This window comes from Diabrotica virgifera, chromosome 1 (assembly GCF_917563875.1).
Source record: "Diabrotica virgifera virgifera chromosome 1, PGI_DIABVI_V3a".
In the NCBI taxonomy this organism is placed as follows: Eukaryota; Metazoa; Arthropoda; class Insecta; order Coleoptera; family Chrysomelidae; genus Diabrotica; species Diabrotica virgifera.
This window is the reverse complement of record NC_065443.1, coordinates 185,340,063-185,360,548: the sequence shown is the minus strand read 5'-3', so window position 1 is coordinate 185,360,548 and position 20,486 is coordinate 185,340,063. Positions and strand designations below refer to the sequence as shown.

Here is a 20,486-nt window from a genome sequence, read left to right as displayed (position 1 = left end):
TGGCCATTCGTAGTTTGTAAAAAAACGATAAATCTTCTTTAAGCTTTCTAGGTTATATTTAGGAGATCTTACTTCTTGTCCTTTTTCTATACTCTCTACCTGAGTGTTATTGTTTTTGCGATAGTTAACTATCACGTTGGCCATAAGTAAACGATGGTAAGATCCACTTTCTGATCCACGGTATACCCTTATATCAGCGGTTTTCAGCTGGGAAGTTTGTAGATTCCTAGTAGGTTGTATCCATGTAAATTTGTGGATATCTCTATGTCGAAAAAATCCATTCATAATTTTGAGAGACATTGTTTCACAAAAATCTCTAAGACGCATTCCGTTGTCATTGGTTATTTGTTTCCCATATCTTCCTACGGCTTTATTATTTTCTTCTCTACATACTCTGCCGTTTAAATCCCCTAGTACATAGATTTCACAGTTTTCTTTAACTTGAGAGATTATTTCATTCATCTTGTCGTAGAAATCGTCTTTACTTTCTGGATATGCATCTTCATGTGGGGCATACACTCCGACAATTACGATATTGTGTCCATTCTTTTTCAATTACAATATTAGCAGTTGTTCATTTACTTCTGTTCACGAATTAATATTGTTTTTAAGATTTTTTCGAATAGCAATAGAGACTCCTCTCTTAGCTCTGTTATCTTTGTTCACTCCACTGAAGATATGTATAATATATTCTCCTATCTCTTCATTTCCTTTTCCCTTTTTCTTGGTTTCGGTGAGAATACATATGTCTATTTTTTTCTGCTAATTCCTTGAGTACTTCTGCTTGTTTGGTTTTAAGTCCTTGCGCATTCCATGTAGCCAATATAATTTTCCTTTTCCATTGCATTAGTCGTCTTTGTTTTGATCTGTCCGCATTCCGAGGCGTTTTGTCGAAATTCTTAGCATTTATTTCTTTTGACAACCCTCCTCCTTTATACGGGTTTGGGACCGGCACCGGCATTTACTGAGCTATTTAATCCACCCAGCACTTACCGGAGGCGGAGTTATTTCTTATATACATATTATAAATTTGGTTGCCTTCTAGGTGTTTATTACTACAATTTCTTTCTATTCTATTCTTTATACTCGTTCTCTTCAGTTTCAAATTCTCTTCATTTCTCTTTTTCCACGCATTGAATTCAAATATCCCATGATAGTCTAAGATACGATATAAGGTCGACCTGTACCGATCAGTTTAATTAATAAAAATTGTTTGGTATGTAATTTAGTTTGTTAACAATTATAAAAAACAAAGGGTGCCCGATTAAATTTTGTTCCGACTATCAATTAATTAATAAGAAACAAGCTGAAAATGCGAGCATTATCATAACGAAAACTTTGTTTATTTGCTTATTTTAATTCATAATATGGAAAATTGCTATTATAAAAAGTTGTTTAGAATTAAAAATTATGTTTTAATGTGCAATTATATCATTCTAATTTAAATATTTTGAACTACAAAGGTACTTTACTCTTGATCGAAATTCATATTTTTTAACCTCGTATAAAATTAATAAAATTTGATATATGATGGTTGATTGCATCATAAATCTTAGACCATGAATAGCTTTTTATGAAGAGTAACTTTTCTTCGTCAAATTAAAAATAAAAGAGTTATAAATGAAAATGTTGTTGGTATCCATAATTTGAGAAAAATTTTCAAATATTTTTTTCCATTAGAAGGATGCACATATCAGACCATAATTTTTTATTCCAAACAACATTTCATATGGTCGGTTCGCTAAACTCAGACACAACTGACTTGTGATTTTAGTCAGTAATTTTGCCAATTTGGCAAAAAAAATAATTACTAAATAGTTAATAATTACTAAATAATTAGTAATTAGTAATTTTGCCAATTTTGGTAAAATTGGCAGAAAACTAAAAAATTGCCTACTAAAATCACTAGCAATTTGTGTCTGAGTTTAGCGAACCGATATGGAACAGTCCATTTCTCATTAAAGGGAGGCCGTATACTCGTATAAACCTTTTTAAAATTTTTAATAGATTATTGCTTTCAAAATATACTCAAATTGTATTTTTGAACATCTTATTTATTTTATATTATAATAATTAAATTCACTATCAAATGTCATTGATATTTTATTAATACTTCATTTAAAATATATTTTGACATTCATGAAGTGTCAAACTCAAATGTAAATAACCTAATATGCTTTGTTTGACAAATTCAGATTAAAAAACTAGCCTCCTTACTAGCAACGATTTCAGCTGACGGTTAGTGTGTCGACAGAAAATAAAATGATTGTGGCGTCACATTTTAGACTTTGAGGTCGATTATCTCGAAGTCGGTTAGAGATATCGAAATGCCGTTTTCAGATTTGCATTCAGAAGTCAATTGCAGGAGCGGCAACGCAATAACACACAGACTTTGCGAATTTATAAACGAAAAGTTTTCGTTGAAAATTGATAAAGACCTTTTTTGTTTCGAATGATCCAAAAAATCTAAAATAATATCTGCCCGGGGCAATAAATGCGCCCAATAAACACAGCAAATGCGCCAGTGTCACTGTTACTAAAAATGATAGACGTCAAAATTCATATAAGTTACAGTTAAAAATCTTTTAAAAAAAGTTAATTATTGATTTAAATTATAATAAGCATTGTATTAAATAGACAAGTTTAAGTACTTTTATTAACTTGGGGATACTGTCTTTAAAAAAAATAATAAAATAATTATTATAATCGAATAGAAGCTTTAAATAAAATGCGGACTTTTCGCAGGCACTGCGTAAAAAAATTATTAATTGAAAATATTAGAATTGTAAAATCAAACTAAAATATTGCTATTTTCTTGGTAAAAGTTGGCAATTTAAATGTACAATAATTTAAATGCATAACTAAAACGGGAGATATTAACAGAACTTCAACCACGATTTTCTAAGTCCTGTCCTTTGCAATACCTGAAGGTTAGAAAAGGTACTTACAATTTATGGAAAAATCCACGGGTTTCCTGTGACATTTTCCTGTGAAAATCCAGGATACTGTCAATTTTATGAAGAAAATTTTTTGGGCAGGAGGGTTGCAAAAGAACTAAGAGTGTATATGGATATACGAACATGTAATGAAAATAATGAAATTTTCATAATTTTCTGAGTCCTGCCAACTTAATAAATTAAACATAATTATTTGAAAATGATAGAAAAAAATGTTGACATGACGTCTCCTAATGTTTAACTGCACTTGTCCCTTGGAAAATTCTGTGGAAAATTTTCACCCTTGTTCCGTGATTTTCTGAGTCATAAAATAAATTGTATTATAAAATAAATAATTTAAGTAGACATTATTCAAAATGGCAGGATGTTTAGTTACACCTTTTTTACTACACATAGTTAAAAGTGTGTAAGAAAATTCGTGGAAAGTTACACGATTTTCTGAGTCATGCCATTTTGGACATATCTCAAGAATGTTAATATAAAGCAATTTACAAAAAGGCAGGATGGTTGTGTAGTTATTTCGTATATAAAAATAAAATTTTAAGTCAGTAAAATTATTGAAGGTTGTTATACAAACATATTCATATCACCACAATTTTCTGAGTTATGCCACGTCAAGTATGCTTAAAAAACACTAATCTAAAACCGTTTACAACGTGGCAGGATAACCGCAAAGATATTTAATACATAAAAATTAATTTTAATATCGTTAAAAGAATCGTACGGTATTAAATATTATTTTCCTGAGTAATGTCTCGGATTTTTACACACCTTTCAAATCTAATACCAAACTGTAACCTATTTATTTTAAGCGATTAGATTATATTTGTATCTAAGTAAACGTAATAAAAGTATGTAATAGGAAGAAAATCAATCATTTTACAATTAATTGGTTATAGTAGGGATTGTACCTATTATACAGGGTGTCCAGAAACTCCTCTAACAATCGAAACCCGGAGATTCCTCAGATAATTATAAGAAACTTTAACTTAATTCAAGGAAGCTAGAGCTCTTTAAAGATGGCGTATTCTAATTAGTTTTTTTTTAAATAGCTCCAGAACACTTCTATTTAGAAAAACGAAAACTGGTACACCTATTATTTATCTTCCAGAGATAAATCGATTCCATCATTTGTCAATTTTTAGTACCGGTCATAGGCGTCCGTTTAGGGTAGGGAAACGGATATTTTATCGCATAACTTTTCTGTGCTTAACTTTTAAGCATTTTTGACACTGGATTATTAAACTATGGGGTATTCTTGTACTAAAAGGTACTCTTGCTTTAAGTCGGTAGGATACGCCGTGTACTAGAAAAATCGACTAAAAAATTTTTTGGTTTTTGAATTTGAAAAAAAAAATTAAAAAAAAAAACTATTTAGAAAAACGAAAACTGGTATGTTTATTTCTCTTCCAGAGATGAATATTTTATCAATTGTTAATTTCTAGTATCGGTCATAGGCGTCCGTCTTGGGTAGATCAACGAAATCTCATAACTTGCTTTAATTGTGAAGCATTTTTGACAGTAGAGTATTAAATTATGAGGTATTCTAGTAATAAAAGTTACTCTTGCTTTAAGTCGGTAAATACACCGTTTTTCTTATTTTTTTTTTAATTTTTTTTAAATTGATAATACGAAAAATTTTGAAATTGATTTTTCTAGAAAACGGTGCATCCTACCGACAAGCAAGAGTACCGTTTAGTACTAGAATACCTCAAAATTTAATAATATAGTGTCAAAAATGCTTAAAAGTTAAAGACAAAAAAGTTATGCGATAAAATAACCGTTTGCTCTACCCAAAACGGACCCCTACGACCGGTACTAGAGATTCGCAATTGATGGAATCGATTTATCTCTGGAAGATAACAAGGCGGACCAGTTTTGGTCTATCGATATGGAAGCGTTCTGGAGATAAAAAAAATCTAATTACAAGGCGCCATCTTCAAAGAGCTCTAGCTCCCTTAGGAAACATTTTTGGATCATGTGAATTGTGTTAAGTTGTCTTAAAATTATCTTAGGAATCTTAAAATTATATACGGGGTGTTCCATTAAAAAAAAACATAAATTTGTGTCACCCTGTCAGTACGGTAGCCCTGTATATTAGAAAATATTTTAAAATTATGATCCTCTCTTTGCCCCACGTTTTACCTAAATAACTTTTTTTCGTATCTCTTACGACAAACGAGTAATTGGACTTTGTCACACTAATGCCCCACCCTGTATACGAAATAACTATAAAGCCATCCTACCTCTTTGTAAATAGACTTATATTAAGATTCTTGAAACATATGCAAAATGGCATGACTCAGAACATCGTGGAATTTTTCACGAATTTTCTTACAAATCTAGGACTCCTGCCGTCTTACAAGAACCGTTTAACCTTCCTGCCGAGTACCGAAAAAGTATTGATTGTATTTGAGCATTATAACTTTTTAAAGGCAGGACTCAGAAAATCACGGAATCAGGGTAAACATTTTGCGCATAATTTTCCAAGGGACAAGTATACTTACACAGTAGGAGACGTCATGCCAACATGTTTTTTGATCATTTTGAAATAAATATGTTTAATTTATTTAGTGGCAGGACCCAGAAAATCATGAAAATTGCATTATTTTCCTTGCATATTTGTATACTTATATATTCCGTTAGACCGTTTGCGACCCTCCTGTCCAAAAAATTTTCTTCATAAAATCCATAGTATTCTGTCATTCTACTGATATGGCAGGACTCAGAAATTCTTACAGGAAAATGTCACAGGAAATTTGTGGATATTTCCACAAATTGTAAGTACTTCGTCTACCCTTCCACTATTGCAAAAGGCAGGACTTAGAAAATCGTGGCTGAACTTCTGTATAATATCTCCCGGTCTAAAAAGGAATACCTCGTAAGGAATGAAAATTCACTTCTCCCACCGCATGATCCGCTGCACATAACTAACACTGGCTTCACACTTCCTTTCAGCTGAATGGCATTAACACTCAAGGCGAAAACATAGCGGACAATGGCGGCATCAAAGAAGCATACTTGGCTTACGATCGATGGGTAAAACGGAATGGGGAGGAATACTTTTTACCTGGTCTCAACTACACTGGTAGACAAATGTTCTGGATGTCTGCCGCAAGCATTTGGTGTTCGGTAACAAGAAAAGAAGAACTTCAGCAAATGATAATCACCGACGAGCATGTACCTGATAAATTTAGAGTTAATGGGCCTCTCGCTAATATGAAGTATTTTGCGGACGATTTCAATTGCCGGAAAGGAGCTCCGATGAACCCTGAACATAAGTGCCAAGTTTGGTAGTTGTTTTTAAAGTTTGTCCTGTATTAGGACGTAGAGTTTAATATTTGAATGCTGCTTTGTATTTTTAACAAGAGCGCGCAGCCGTCACCTTGGGCAATATTTTTGATATTTCTGGAATCTCCTACATTATCTACAAATTAATTAAAACGATTTGGTGAAATGGGTACATTTACTTTGAAAACAATGTTACCACAAATATTGTGTTGTGTAATATAACCTATGAATACTTCCTCTCTCTTATTATAAATTATGTGTTGAAGTAACGTTTTAACAGATCTAATTTGTTGTGATTACTTTTTTAAAATTAATAATAATGCTCTCAGACACGACCATTCTATCAGTCTTTATCATCTGTGTAATAAACTGAAATAATGTATAATAGACGCGACTTAACACTCTTGCAAACATTTGGGAGGAAATACCGTAATACAATATTTGTGTTAATTTATAATAAATTCAAAAGCATCTTACAGTTATTAGTAATTGTTTATTGCCTATAAATATACTTAAGTGATTTTTCCGATGGAACAGTATTTCTATTGGGACTTATACATGTGTATGTGTACGTAAGAAATTTATTTTTAGGTACTTGATATCGTATTGGTTTTGGCTTAAGCATTAAAAAGTGCCGCAATATTAAAGTGTTATAAAAATTAAATATTTATAGATCTGTTAAAGGACAAAACATTTAGTGCTGACAGGTTTACCAAAAAGTATTATAAATACGAGCTGATGATATTATGTACCTAACATTTTATATTATGTTTTACGTGTTTGTTAAAAAACCCGGAATTTTTCATCAGAAAGCGAAATTTTTTACGTAAATATTGATCTGTATTATTTATATTATAAAAATGGGATTTATAAATTTTATTGATAGACCCAAATATATCTTTATATCCTTTTTTATTATTTTTTTGTACATCTTAACACTTTCAATGCTGATTCATTGAGTAAAATTGCTTCACCAGTTGCCATTGCAATCAGCCATTCTATCAATATTCTTATATTTTAGGATAAACAATTATAGTCTAAGAGCTGGGAGCAGATTTTGTGTGTGATAAGTAATATGGAAAAACTATACGGGAATATGTTGAATTAGTTGCGTACATGACTTTCCCCAACGGCCGGAAACCAAAGTGGGGGACGAGGGTAGTTATAAGGGGTAAAAGTCGCGGTTTTTATTATTTTTTTTGTGACGCTCATGATCAGGATAGTGCACTAAAATTTGGGAATAAGTAGGTCATTACGTAACTAAGTAAAATCTCCAGGGGTGGCACGCTGCTTGAGGTACAAAGGGGAGGTAGGCAGGGTGAGTATAAAAAAATAAGGGGTTTTTGCAGCAAATAATACAAACTGCAGCTTTGACCCCTTAAAACTACCCTCATCCCCAACTCTGATTTCTGCCCCTGGAGATTTTGCTTAGTTACGTCATGATCTACTTACTCCCAAATTTTGGTGCACTATCTCGATCATGAGCGTCACAAAAAAATAATCAAAACCGGGACTTTGACCCCTTATAACTACCCTCGTCCCCCACTCTGGTTTCCGGCTCTGGGGATTTTACTTAGTTATATCATGGTCTACTTATTCCCAAATTTTGGTGTGCACTATCCCAATCACGAACGTCGCAAAAAACCCTTATATTTTTTATATTCAACCCTACCCCCACCCCTTTGTCGGCCACTCAGCGTGCCACCCCTGAAGATTTTACTTAGTTACGTCATGACCTACTTATTCCCAAATTTTGGTGCACTATCTCGATCATGAGTGTCAAAGAAAAAGTAATAAAAACCGCGACTTTTACCCCTTATAACTACACGCGTTACCGACTCTGGTTTCCGGCTCTGGGGATTTTACTTAGTTATGTCATGGTCTACTTATTCACAAATTTTGGTGCACTATCTCAATCACGAACGTCGCAAAAAACCCTTCATATATTTTATATTCACCCCTACCCCCACCCCTTTGTCGGCCACGCAGCGTTCCGCCCCTAGAGATTTTACTTAGTTACGTCATGACCTACTTATTCCCAAATTTTGGATCTCGATCATGAGCGTCACAAAAAAAATAATAAAAACCGCGACTTTGACCCCTTATAACTACCCTTGCCCCCCACTCTGGTTTCTGGTTGGGGAAAGTCAGGTACACAAATAATTCAACATATCCCCGTATAGTTTTTCCACATTACTTATCACGCACAAAATCCGCTTCTATCTCTCCGACTATGATGTAAATGAGGTAGTGCTAGGGGTCTACCATTACCCCAGTTTTTATTTTCAGCCCTGGGTATTTAAATTACCTCAACCTCAACCATTTTGATCAAATATTTCATTCTTTTATTATACTTTTATCATTTTTACTCCTTAGCTTTTATTTTTTTTTTCAATTTTTTCGTTATTTTATATTGTTTTATACAATTTAACGTCCAAAGTTGTTTCTAGTTCTGTACCCGTTATTAGTTATACACCTATTGTGTTGATGGATGAAATTGACTGTTTTGTTTTGTCGTACTTTTTATTGGTTAAACTTTTTTATATATTTTTGAGTAGGACTTTTTCAAATAGATATTTAAAAAATAATTTTCTTAAATTGAAATCATCAGATCGTTTGTTATATTTTTAACAGTGTTTGGATTGGTACTGATTTTGATGTAATATCAAGGCGAATTTTTATAATAAATATACTTTTGGAAATTATTGTTTCTTTTATCCAACTAGTTTAGGAAACAGAGGTTGAACCTCACAAAATGGGCACAAGTCCGGTTTTATTTTTATTTTCTGGTATATCAAGGGGTGCTTATTATGAGACTAACTTTTTCTTAAAAAATTTCGCCACGGAACCCCCCTTTTCATCCCTTTAAAGGGGGTAATTTGTGGTTTTTGCGAAATGTAGCCCTTCCTATACGTTTTGCAAAAAATTTACTTTATAATAAAATGAAGAGGACTATATTTCCTACTATTTATTTCCCGACAGCATACATCTATCATCCACCGTTTAGCGAGCTAGCGCCCCAAAGTTAACAAATTTTTAAAAAAGATGTTTTTAAAAAAATTATTTATTCCTAACTGTAATGAAAATTAAGAAGAAACCCTGCGTCAATTAATCGCAAATAAGTGGCTGATTTTTTGGTATAGGTGTCATTTAATGGCAATTGCAAATTTTTTAATTACAGTGTGTTACATTTAAAAAAAAAACCCATTTTTATACCATCTGAACTGCCTATGCTAGAATAAAAAAACTTTCAGCGATTATCCATGTACTAGTGTTATTTACAAATTTGTATAATGCACCCCCATATTTTCCCCGGAACCACCAAAAAAAAAGGAGAATTAATAAAGAAAATAATCAAAAATTTATTTTGGGCCACCACTGTGACTTTAGGGTGCAAAGAAAATTAAATATGCATAGGTCATAATGTGTACCAGACAGTGTGTTCTTTTATTTTCCATAAGTACGTTATCCATAAAATGAATAGGTGACGAAAATAAAAATAAAAACTGGAGCCCGCCAAAGCATTTCTGAGGTTTACGGCGCCACTGTGCCGTAACGGTTGTTATACGAAAAAAATGCATAGGACGTTTTTATTGGTTTTAACCTCCCTTTTATTGGTTTTTTTTTGCTACTTTTTTTTTTTGATGTCCATGCATAGGTAATGAGAACGTGCACAAAATGATATATGAAGCATTTTAATAAAGGTCATGGTGTGTGAAGAATTCCAAAAAATTACCTTTTTTATTAATTCTCCTTTTTTTTTGGGGTGATTCTCCGGGGGTGGGGGGGGGTCTCCGAAAAAAAATGTGGGTGCATTATAGAAATTTGTAAATAACACCAGTACATGGATAATCACTGAAAGTTTTTTTACTCTAGCATAGGTGGTTCAGATGGTATAAAAAGGGGATTTTTAAATGTAACACCCTGTAATTAGAAAAAGGGACATTGCCCTTAAATGAAACATATACCAAAAAATCAGCTACTTATTTGTGATTATGTGATTAATTTCCCCAGGGTTTCTTCTTAATTTTCATTACAGTTGGGGAAACATATTTTTTTTAAAACATCTTTTTTAAAAACTTGTAAATTTTGGGGCGCCATCCCCGTGTCTGGAAATAAATGGTAGGAAATATAGTTCTCTTCATTTTACTATTGAGTAAATGTTTTGCAAAACGTACAGGAAGGACTACGTTTTGCAAAAACCACAAAGTACCCCCTTTAAAGTGATGAAATGGGGCGCTCCGGGGCGAAATTTTTTAAGAAAAAGTTAGTCTCATAAGCACCCCTTGATATACCAGAAAAAAAAAATAAAACCGGACTTGTGTTAATTTTGCGAGGTTCAACCTCTGTTTCCTACACTATGTTCCTTTGATTTAATTTTACCATGTTTGGTTTTCAAAGTATTAGTATTAAAACCCATTATTACCCAAATAACATATAAAACTAAAGTAGTTCTGTTTTATAGGCATGAGCATGACTATTCATTTATTAACCTTAGTAATAAAGTCCATTATTACCTACCTAAAGTGGTAAAAGCAACAAATAAGGTATTTAAAGAAATAGTATATTGTCATTATATATTCTTATTAAGATGTTTCTACCTTTACTTTAAAATAAGTGTATGTATATTTAAATAGTGTAGTTTACTATTTTTACTAAAATTTTACTTCTACTTCCCGCTGAAATTGATACTCTGCAGAATAATATTACTAATATATATATATATATATATATATATATATATATATATATATATATGTATATATATACATAATGTTATTGTTAATAATGTTAATAATGATAAATGTAAGAGTAAATCATCATCGACAGCTCTCCCATCCATCGTTGGATGTAAATCTCCCTTCGTTATGTCGATTCATTTCTGTTCGTTGTTTTTTGCATCTTTTTGTGACCAGCCCTTGGCTTTTGATGTCATCAGTACATTTTTCGCATTATTTTAATACTTTTTAAAGTAGAGAGTTGAAGAATATATATATATGAAAGAAAACGGCTATTGCATTTCCGACATCCTACACGACGTGTTTCGCAGTCATTTCAACCGCTTGTCAGGGACATCTAGGTGGATGGTCAAAGCGTAACAAAATGCATTGGGCCTTCCTGGTAATAATAAAATAACCAGACTTCAGTACACTAGGTACGACTTCTATATGAAATAAACGAAAAGATTTCTCTGGTATACAAAAGAAACCTTTTCCGCAGCGGACGTGAAAATGTAAATTCAAAGTCTTAATAAAAGACGATGAACGGCAAAAGATACCTCTTTGTATCACAGATTTGCCTACAAAGCCATGTTAATCGCTACACATTCGTCAATTACGGAGAAACCATGATATGAAGAAAACGGCGATTGTATTTTATTTCACTTCGACCACCACCGATATCCTACACGACGTGTTTCACAGTCATTTCAACCGCTCGTCAGGGACATCTAGGTGGATGGTCGAAGCGTAACAAAATGCATTGGGCCTTCCTGGTAATAATAAAATAACCAGACTTCAGTACACTAGGCACGACATCTATATGAAATAAAAGAAAAGATTTCTCTGGTATACAAAAGAAACCTTTTCCGCAGCGGACGTGAAAATGTAAATTCAAAGTCTTGATAAAAGACGATGAACGGCAAAAGATACCTCTTTTTTTCACAGATTTGCCTACAAAACCACGTTAATACATTCGTCAATTACGGAGAAACCGTAATCCACATTCGTCCACACACGGTTAATCCACATTCGTCAATTACGGAGAAACCGTGATATGAAAGAAAACGGCAATTGCATTTTATTTCACTTCGACCACCACCGATATCCTACACGACGTGTTTCGCAGTCATTTCAACCGCTCGTCAGGAACATCTAGGTGGATGGTTGAAGCGTAACAAAATGCATTGGGCCTTCCTGGTAATAATAAAATAACCAGACTTCAGTACACTAGGTACGACATATATATGAAATAAACGAAAAGATTTCTCTGGTATACAAAAGATATCTTTTCCGCAGCGGACGTGAAAATGTAAATTTAAAGTCTTGATAAAAGACGATGAAAGGCAAAAGATACCTCGGCTAAAGAAAGGCAAAGAGGAAGAAGAAGAAAACCTAATTATCTAATTGTACAATAATTTGTATGCATAAAATTTGTCAATTTGTATTACGTTAAAATAGTTTGTTTTTAAAGTATTTAATTTTTTGTATTCACCATGTAAAATAGGTACCGATTGAAATTACCCAGTGATTTAGATTAATAATGGTAAAATAGTTCTATGAATTTTGGACAATGTTTACAATAGAAAGTGCTTCTAAGAACAATTCGCGGGTGAATGAGAATATACGAAAGACGGTGTTGTTATCGGAGATTACCAGAACTATTTGGAAAAAGTCGGGATGCCCGATTTCCTAGAAAATATCAAAAGTAATGACAATTGGTAATTTGGATACGGTGAGATATGAAGAAGAGGTATATTGATGTTGGCCAATAGAACTGAAGGGATGTCATCGATGGAAGGGGAAGTGAGAAGACAGTTTTTGGCAAGAGAGAAGAAGGGAAGGTGTTCCCGACAGCAAAAAGGAGCAGTTTGTGTTGAAAAAAAAATAGTGTCTGTCTTCGTTAATCAAAACCTTATAGGCACCCGTAAGCAAAAAGTACTAAGTAAAAGTTTTTTAAGTTAACATTAAATTCAGTGACAAGTAGTAGCAGTTGTACTAAGGTATTCAAACTTATATAATATCTCTCTATCAATATTATCTGTTGCGAATATTTCGGTTTTCTTTAGTTTCATCGACCGACGTCTACATAAAGACTCCAGTGTAATTGGACATAAACTTTTACATAAACAATTTCGCAATTTTTTTAAATTGACTTTTGTTTACCAGTTATAATTCATTTTTGCATCTATACTGGGTAACTTTGTATTTTAGAATAATTTGCGGTAGTTTTCATATTCGTTTACATTTATTTTACATAATCATTTCATAGCTTGTGTGTTTTACAGTTTTATTCTATTATTAAAATTTGTATTTAATTCTTTGGTATACTCAATTTTTGTTAATATACGGTTATATTTTACATTTGAATTTTATTTTTCCCTGAGTTTTCTCTGAGTATTGGTTTTGCATTTCTGTGATTGGATGACGTAAAACCCTGAGATAATTTATTAATTTGAGCACGTACAATAAAAGATTTGTTATATAATAATAATTAAAAATAAATGTAAGTGTAATTTAAAATGCTTACATAAAGAAAATAGGTAGAATCAAAACAATATATATTATCTTTTTGTGTTATTTTTGAAATTATTATTATTTTTTCTACAATCTAATAATAACTCCTTTATTTGCACTTACGCATGCTGTATGTATAGATATTAACCTAAATGTATACAATGAGGACGTTTAGGTTGAAATGAATTCATTTTCTTGAGAATGGGTGATTTTGGAGATAAATCCCGAAACAGGTCGATTTTTATTTTGAATCTAAGATTTTTTTGGCATATATACCATACTAGTGAGGTCATTCATCTGAGCATGATGACGCAATCGATGATTTTTTTTAATGAGAATAGGGGTCGTGTGATAGCTCATTTGAAAAATAAAAATCGACCTGTTTCACGATTTATCTCCAAAATCGCCCTTTCTCGAGAAAATTAATGTATTCCAACCTAAACGCCCTCACTGTATAACCGTCAACAATGTAAATATCACACTTTTTCAGATCACGCAGATCTATTAATCACATTTTTACTAATCATCTGTAAAGGGTTTTTATTTTGTTTCTAATTTAAAATTTTAATTTTTCGTTTGTTTCTTTATCTTACAATTTTAGTTAAACGGTATCAACACACAAGGTGAAAATATAGCCGACAATGGCGGAATTAAAGAAGCTTATCTTGCCTATAACAGTTGGGTAGGGAGACATGGAACCGAGCCTAAACTTCCTGGACTCAAATATACTCCCAATCAACTATTCTGGATCTCGGCTGCCAATTCTTGGTGTTCCAAATATAGACCGGAGTCTCTTAAATTAAGAGTTCTGACAGGATATCATTCTCCAGCACCATTTCGAATTATTGGACCCATGAGTAATTCTGAATACTTTAATAAAGACTTTAAATGTCCCGAAGGATCGAATATGAATAGAGTTAAGAAATGCTCTGTTTGGTAACATTTTTTGAATCTTTATATACAAGTGCTATCTTCTAGGTTTCTGTAAAATTAAAGCACATAAAAAACTAAAACCCGTTTTGTTGCTTTTAAAAATGTATCAGATATTTCTGCATAGGCAATAGGTGTTTTTACACGAGACTTTGTAAACAAAACCTGTTCTGCTATTCGAGTCGAATTCCCGGTCCCATTGAGTAGGCAGCAATTTTATAGAAATATATGATGATATTTTTAATTGACATTAAACATAATAATAATTGTGCAAATCTATTTCATACTAGCGTTTCTCGTTGTGCGTTATTATTGCATGTCGTTTAGTAAATCTGTAGGAATGTTCTTGAAGTTAGGAACTTGTCACTTACCTTTGATTTTTCACAAAATTGAGGTTTTCATAAAATGATTGTCATTCACATCTGTAATTGCAAGCAAAATTACTTATAGCCAATAATAAAAATTAGATTTAGTTTTCAAACAATCTGAATATGTATAGGTTTTATATAAGTATATAAGAAAATTAAAATAATCAAAAAATGTTTATTAGTCATTATCGTGATTCTCTATAAATATTCTCTGGTGGATGCAGACCAAACTAAGATACTGCGTTCCCCAGAAAATGGCAACATTTTATCTCTTATTGGCAATTTTCTCACTTCTCTATTGGCATTCTCAACTATATAAGGACGAATTATTTTATGTTCAGATAAATAAACCTAAAATAGTTAATAGGTAATTCTTGAGTGGTGTCTTTAAGGATGTTTAAATTGAAGGAAACAATTTTTGTTTGTAGATTTGGTCAAAACTTCCATTCAAAGTATTTATTTATACTGTCTTCAATTGTTAACCTCATACTACTTGGTGACATTTCTATTAGTATTACAGATTTGTGAAACGTTGTACTTTATTAAACTATTTGTAAATTTTACTATTTGCTTTACAGTGTAGGAAACAGAGGTTGGACCTCGCAAAATGGACACAAAAGTGCGGTTTTATTATTTTTTTTGGTATATCAAGGGGTGCTTATTATGAGACTAACTTCATCTTAATAAATTTTGCCCCGGAACCCCCCTTTTCATCCCTTTTAAGTGGGTAATTTGTGGTTTTTGCGAAACGTAGCCCTTCTTGTACGTTTCGCAAAAAATTTACTTAATGGTAAAATGAAGATATTTCCTACTATTTATTTCCCGACAGCATTCTATCACCCACCGTTTAGCAGGGGTGGCGCCCCAAAATTGACAAGTTTTTAAAAAAGATTAAAAAACATATTTTAAAAAAAAGTTGTTTATAGAAATTTAAAAGGTGGCATTTGTAAATTATTATAAAAGAATACCAAAAAGTGATCTGTATCAACTTTAAAACATATATCAACTAAATTAGTAAGTTGCAGTGTAATATTTGTTATTTATTTTTATTAACTATTAACTCTTAAGTTAATTTTTTATTGAATATTTGAATATAATTGTATAATATATATCATTAAACGGAATCACTTTTTATTCATCTGGTTTAGTTTGTTAAATAATACTGATTTTTTTAATAATTAACGTTATTGTGTAAATAAATTTATTTTCTTTTTATACATACATTGGTAGATCTACATAATGATATTAAAATATTACCCAAGTATATTGTTATTTTTTTTTCATGAATTACATCATAATTACACCTCATTTTAGTAGTATTGTAGGTAGCTTGATATTGTGTATTTTTTAAGTAATCTGCTTTAGTTTGTGCAATGGTTTTTTTGTCAATTCGTAAAATGTACGGTTTATTTAACAAAAAAATTAATATTTACATAGTCTTCAAAATTTTTGCATAATATAGTATTCGGCAAAACAAATTGTTTTTTCATTGAACCATCAACTAAATTTGCATGAAAATCAAAAGGAAAGTTTTGACTGTATTGCTTTAAAATTGAATAATTCACACCTCAAATTCCAAATCGAATGTTTCAACATGAAAGATCCAAAAAATAAAGCACTTTTGGGGGAAACACATTACAATTTTTTAAAGTGTTTAAAACAAGCTTTATTTTTGTTATTTAAAGTTCCTAGCTCCAAAAGTAAGCAAGTTTCGCTCAAAATAAAGTTGATCCCTTTTTTTTCATGTATGTAAAGCAGTTGTACTGTTTTCTCCAAAAACTGCTTCATTTTTTGGTTATTTCGTGATGAAATATCCTATTTGGAATTTGAAGAAAATGAACCTATATTTCACTACCTACAACTCTTCTTCTACTGAGTTCATAGACCTCATACCTACACCATTTTTTTCTAACTTTTATAAAAAAATAAACATTGGAATAAGTGAAGGGTCAGGACTGTACTAGCTCAATGTTCCTATGTATCTAGTACGGTGGACCTTACTATATATATATATATATATATATGCTTTCTGTTATTTTCCGGGTTTGACTCCGCGTTGAATAATTTCAACGCCAAAATAATGGTTTTTATATATATTGATGTGATCTTGATTATTGATATGAGATAATATTCTTATATGTCATTTAATTTAATCAATATGTTTTCAATCTCAGGGCGAATTACAAAATTAATTACTTACTCTCGTGGCTTCTAAGTATTTCTCAATGGTTCCTAATCGGGATAGGAAAGAAAAGAGTAAAATAATACACACATATGGGTTACAATTATAATCAAAATATTGTTTATTTTATTTAAATGGCAATCACTGCTTAATATTTGCTAGATCTTATTTTTCTTAAACATAACATTTACAAATGGGAATCTTATTTCCTTTTGGTTTCCAATTGAAAGTTTTTATTAACATTTAACTATTAGGATTTATTAGCAACAATTCTATTTAAGTTTGATGAAGATTTTCTGATATTATTTATTATGTTCTTCAATTTATAATGTGGTATTTAATACGAAAAACCCATACATTCATGTCCAAACAAATGAGACTGACCTTTTTCTGGTGAACTGAGAACGTCTTCACACAAGACCCGTTTCCTGCTATCCTTGGCTGCGATCAAAACCTCGTCCTGGCTTTCAGTAATGTTCTCCTTTGAAAACTAGCTCGTATAGCTCTCGTTTCTGCTTCTGTCGTGATGCTGTATTCTACCTTTTTCGAAACTGCAATCAGCTACCGGGACACTCTTGGCTCAAGGAGGTTCTTTTACTCTCAACCTGGCCTACCTCTCGTTCCACGATAGATACTCCACACTCACGGAACTACACCGGCTTTCTCACTCTCCATACACTACCGTCTACTACTGGACTTCACTTCTCGACAGCTCAAAACATTCTGATCTATCTTTTTCATTCATTCCCCTACTTTCTAAATATCCCTTCCAGATTCACAAATCAACCTTCCACCACCAACTCTCATTCGCAGTCTTCCTCAAAACCCTTTTTAATCTTTCTAAATATGCTTAATGGATTTCAAAAAAGAAATAGTTAATTCCCATTCTAAAATTACTTTCTACTATTTACAAAATTTAATGACCTATTCTCTATTTCAACTGAGTCTTATTTAGCATCCGGCTAATGATCGAACCTTCCGCGAACAACGATAATGACCTATTATCGATTCCAACTAAGTCTTATTTAGCATAGGCTAATGATCGAACCTTCCGCGAACAACGATAATGGTACGCGCCATTCACTTTGTTTATTCTAAGCGCATTTTCCCGAGTTTCGTTTAATCACTTCTTAAAATTAAATATAACAATTTGTTGTATACAGGTTGTTCTAAATTTATATGCCCGTGGTTGAGAAAATTGAAAATATTTTATATTAAATTGAATTTTGTCTATAATTATCAAAATTTAATTTTCATATCAAATAGAAATATAACAAATCCCCGCCTTGTATTCGATAAAATTTATCTGCATTTTTAAATAAATTTTCTCGAGGCAAAACCAACTCCCTGTATATTTCCTTACTTTAATCTACGTCTTATATCCTAACTTACTATCTACTTCATGGAATTCTGTCTTTTATTCGTGATATTTGTATACATCGTGAATATTATAAATTCCTCGGATCTTTTCCGAGTTCCTGTGCCTCAACTCATAACTATTTATCCCATTTTCATTATTCACGATGTACGGGCCTTCGAAAACAGGCATCAACTTTGCGCAAATGCCCCCAGGAAGATTTGATACTCGTAATGCCCTCACGAGTACTTTTTCACCCTTTTGGAAAGTCACTGGTCTTCTTTTTCTATTTTGTTCCTGTCTTTGGATATATTTCTTTTTCTTCTGTTAGTTTCATCGTATTATTTTTAAAATCTATCACTACATGTTTTTCTGCCAATTCGTCAACTCCTACTATCATGTCATGTGACATGTTTGGCATTATTACACATTGTAGTGCATACATATTCTTACCCAGTCGTACCATTACTCGTATGCCTTCATTTATAGTTGCCAATGTCCGTTTGTTTGCGCCCACTAAATTTACCCTAGGTATTTTGTAAATTAAATTTGTTAAGTTAACTTCTTCTATTAGTTTTCTGTTGACCAATGTTATTTCAGATCCAGTGTCTATCATAATTTTAATTGGTTTCTCGTTGATAAATCCATCCACAAATTTTAAATTAACTCCATTTTTCTTTTCGTTGTTTCCTGCCAATTTAATAAACTCCTTGGGGTGACAAAAGATTCCTGTTTGATTTTTGGTTTTTAGTGAGCGCCGTCGTGAAAAGACGCCGGTTGCTCATCGTTGTTTATATTTTCGTCATAATGTCTCTCTCCGTCATATTCATCTGTCTGGGTATTATTTACTTCTCTTCTATTTTCTCTTGGTCTGTCGGATCTGTTTCGGTTTTCTCGATATCCCTGTTCATTTTGTCTACCATTATTTCTGTTTTCTTGATTTGAGCGTGTGGTGTTTCTATTCTGGTATTCTCGAATTCTGTCCTCATTCCATTGCCTATTTCTTTGTTCATAATTTCCTCTTCCGTTGTCTCTATTTTCGTTTTCCCTTCTGGGATTAAAATCTCGTCTTGTATAGACCCTCCTATTTTGATTTCTATCTCTGTAATCTTGTGTTTCTCGGGGCCTGTAATCTTCTCGCGACCTTCTTGATTTTCTTTCTCTTAGACGTGATTCTCTTATTTGTAGGAATTGGCATAAACTATCTATGTCTTTGTAATTTTGCAATGTGATATGGTCTTCCAGCGTTTCCTCGAAATATCTTGCAATCAGTTCGACTAATTGTTCCGATGAGTAATTATATTGTAAATGTTTTGCATTATTGTAAATTTGCAAAGCATATGTCCTTTCTGATACACCCATCCTATCATTGTATTTCCCATTTTGCAATTCCTTGTTAATTTCCAATTGTTGGACCTTTCCCCAGAAATAATTCAAAAATTTTTGTTCAAATTGTTGCCAATTGCCGAATTCTTCTTCTTTGCTATCGAACCATAGGCTTGCTTCATATTTGAGATGGTTTCTGATAGTTTCTTTTGCTGTTTCGAAATTTCCGATGTGCTGTATTTTCTTTTTCAGGCTATTTATGAACGGCACTGGGTGTAATCTTCTTACATCCCCGCCAAACCTTATCTTCACGTCATCTGTGCTATGTATAACCATTTCTCTTCTTTCTCCGACATTCTGTTGCGTATTGATTTCCGCAATCTTTCTTTCCACTTCTTCTATGTCTGCTTGAATAGCGTTTTGCAACTTGTTTTCCAAATTTTCTAGTTCCTTTTTCTGGCCATTCGTTAACTCCTTTATTTTATCTTGAATTTTCATTTCATACTTTTCTATGCGTTCCTCCATTTTCTTGTTGTTCTCTTCTATGGCTTGTTTTGTTTCCTTCTGATTTTCTTGCATTATTCTTTTTGTTGTTTCATCCATTTTTTGATCCAATTTTTGTTGTGTTTCATCCATTTTTTGTTGTGTTTCATCCATTTTTTGTTGTGTTTCATCCATTTTTTGTTGTGTTTCACCCATTTTTTGATCCACTTTATCCATTTTCTTTGATGTTTCTTCCTGATTTTTCTCCATTGCTTGTTTTGTTTCCTCCTGATTTTTATCCATTGTTTGTTTTGTTTCTCTTTGATTGTCATCCAGTTTTTGTGACTGGAGTTGCAT

At 32.2% G+C, this 20,486-nt stretch overlaps 1 protein-coding gene across 3 annotated transcripts in view; it reads left to right on the top strand.

The window, feature by feature from the left end:
* Window positions 1–16,045, top strand: part of LOC114334567 (neprilysin-2) — a 311,969-nt gene extending 295,924 nt beyond the window's left edge. For 2 of the 3 annotated variants that reach the window (XM_028284632.2, XM_028284634.2), the window contains exon 11: window positions 5,916–8,950. In XM_028284632.2, coding sequence (XP_028140433.2) covers window positions 5,916–6,254 — 339 coding nt within the window. In that variant the 3' untranslated portion in view covers window positions 6,255–8,950. Of the gene's footprint in view, window positions 1–5,915; window positions 8,951–14,084 lie in introns of those variants that run through there. The other variant, XM_028284633.2, reaches the window with a different exon arrangement.
* The last annotated feature ends 4,441 nt before the right edge of the window (window positions 16,046–20,486 follow it).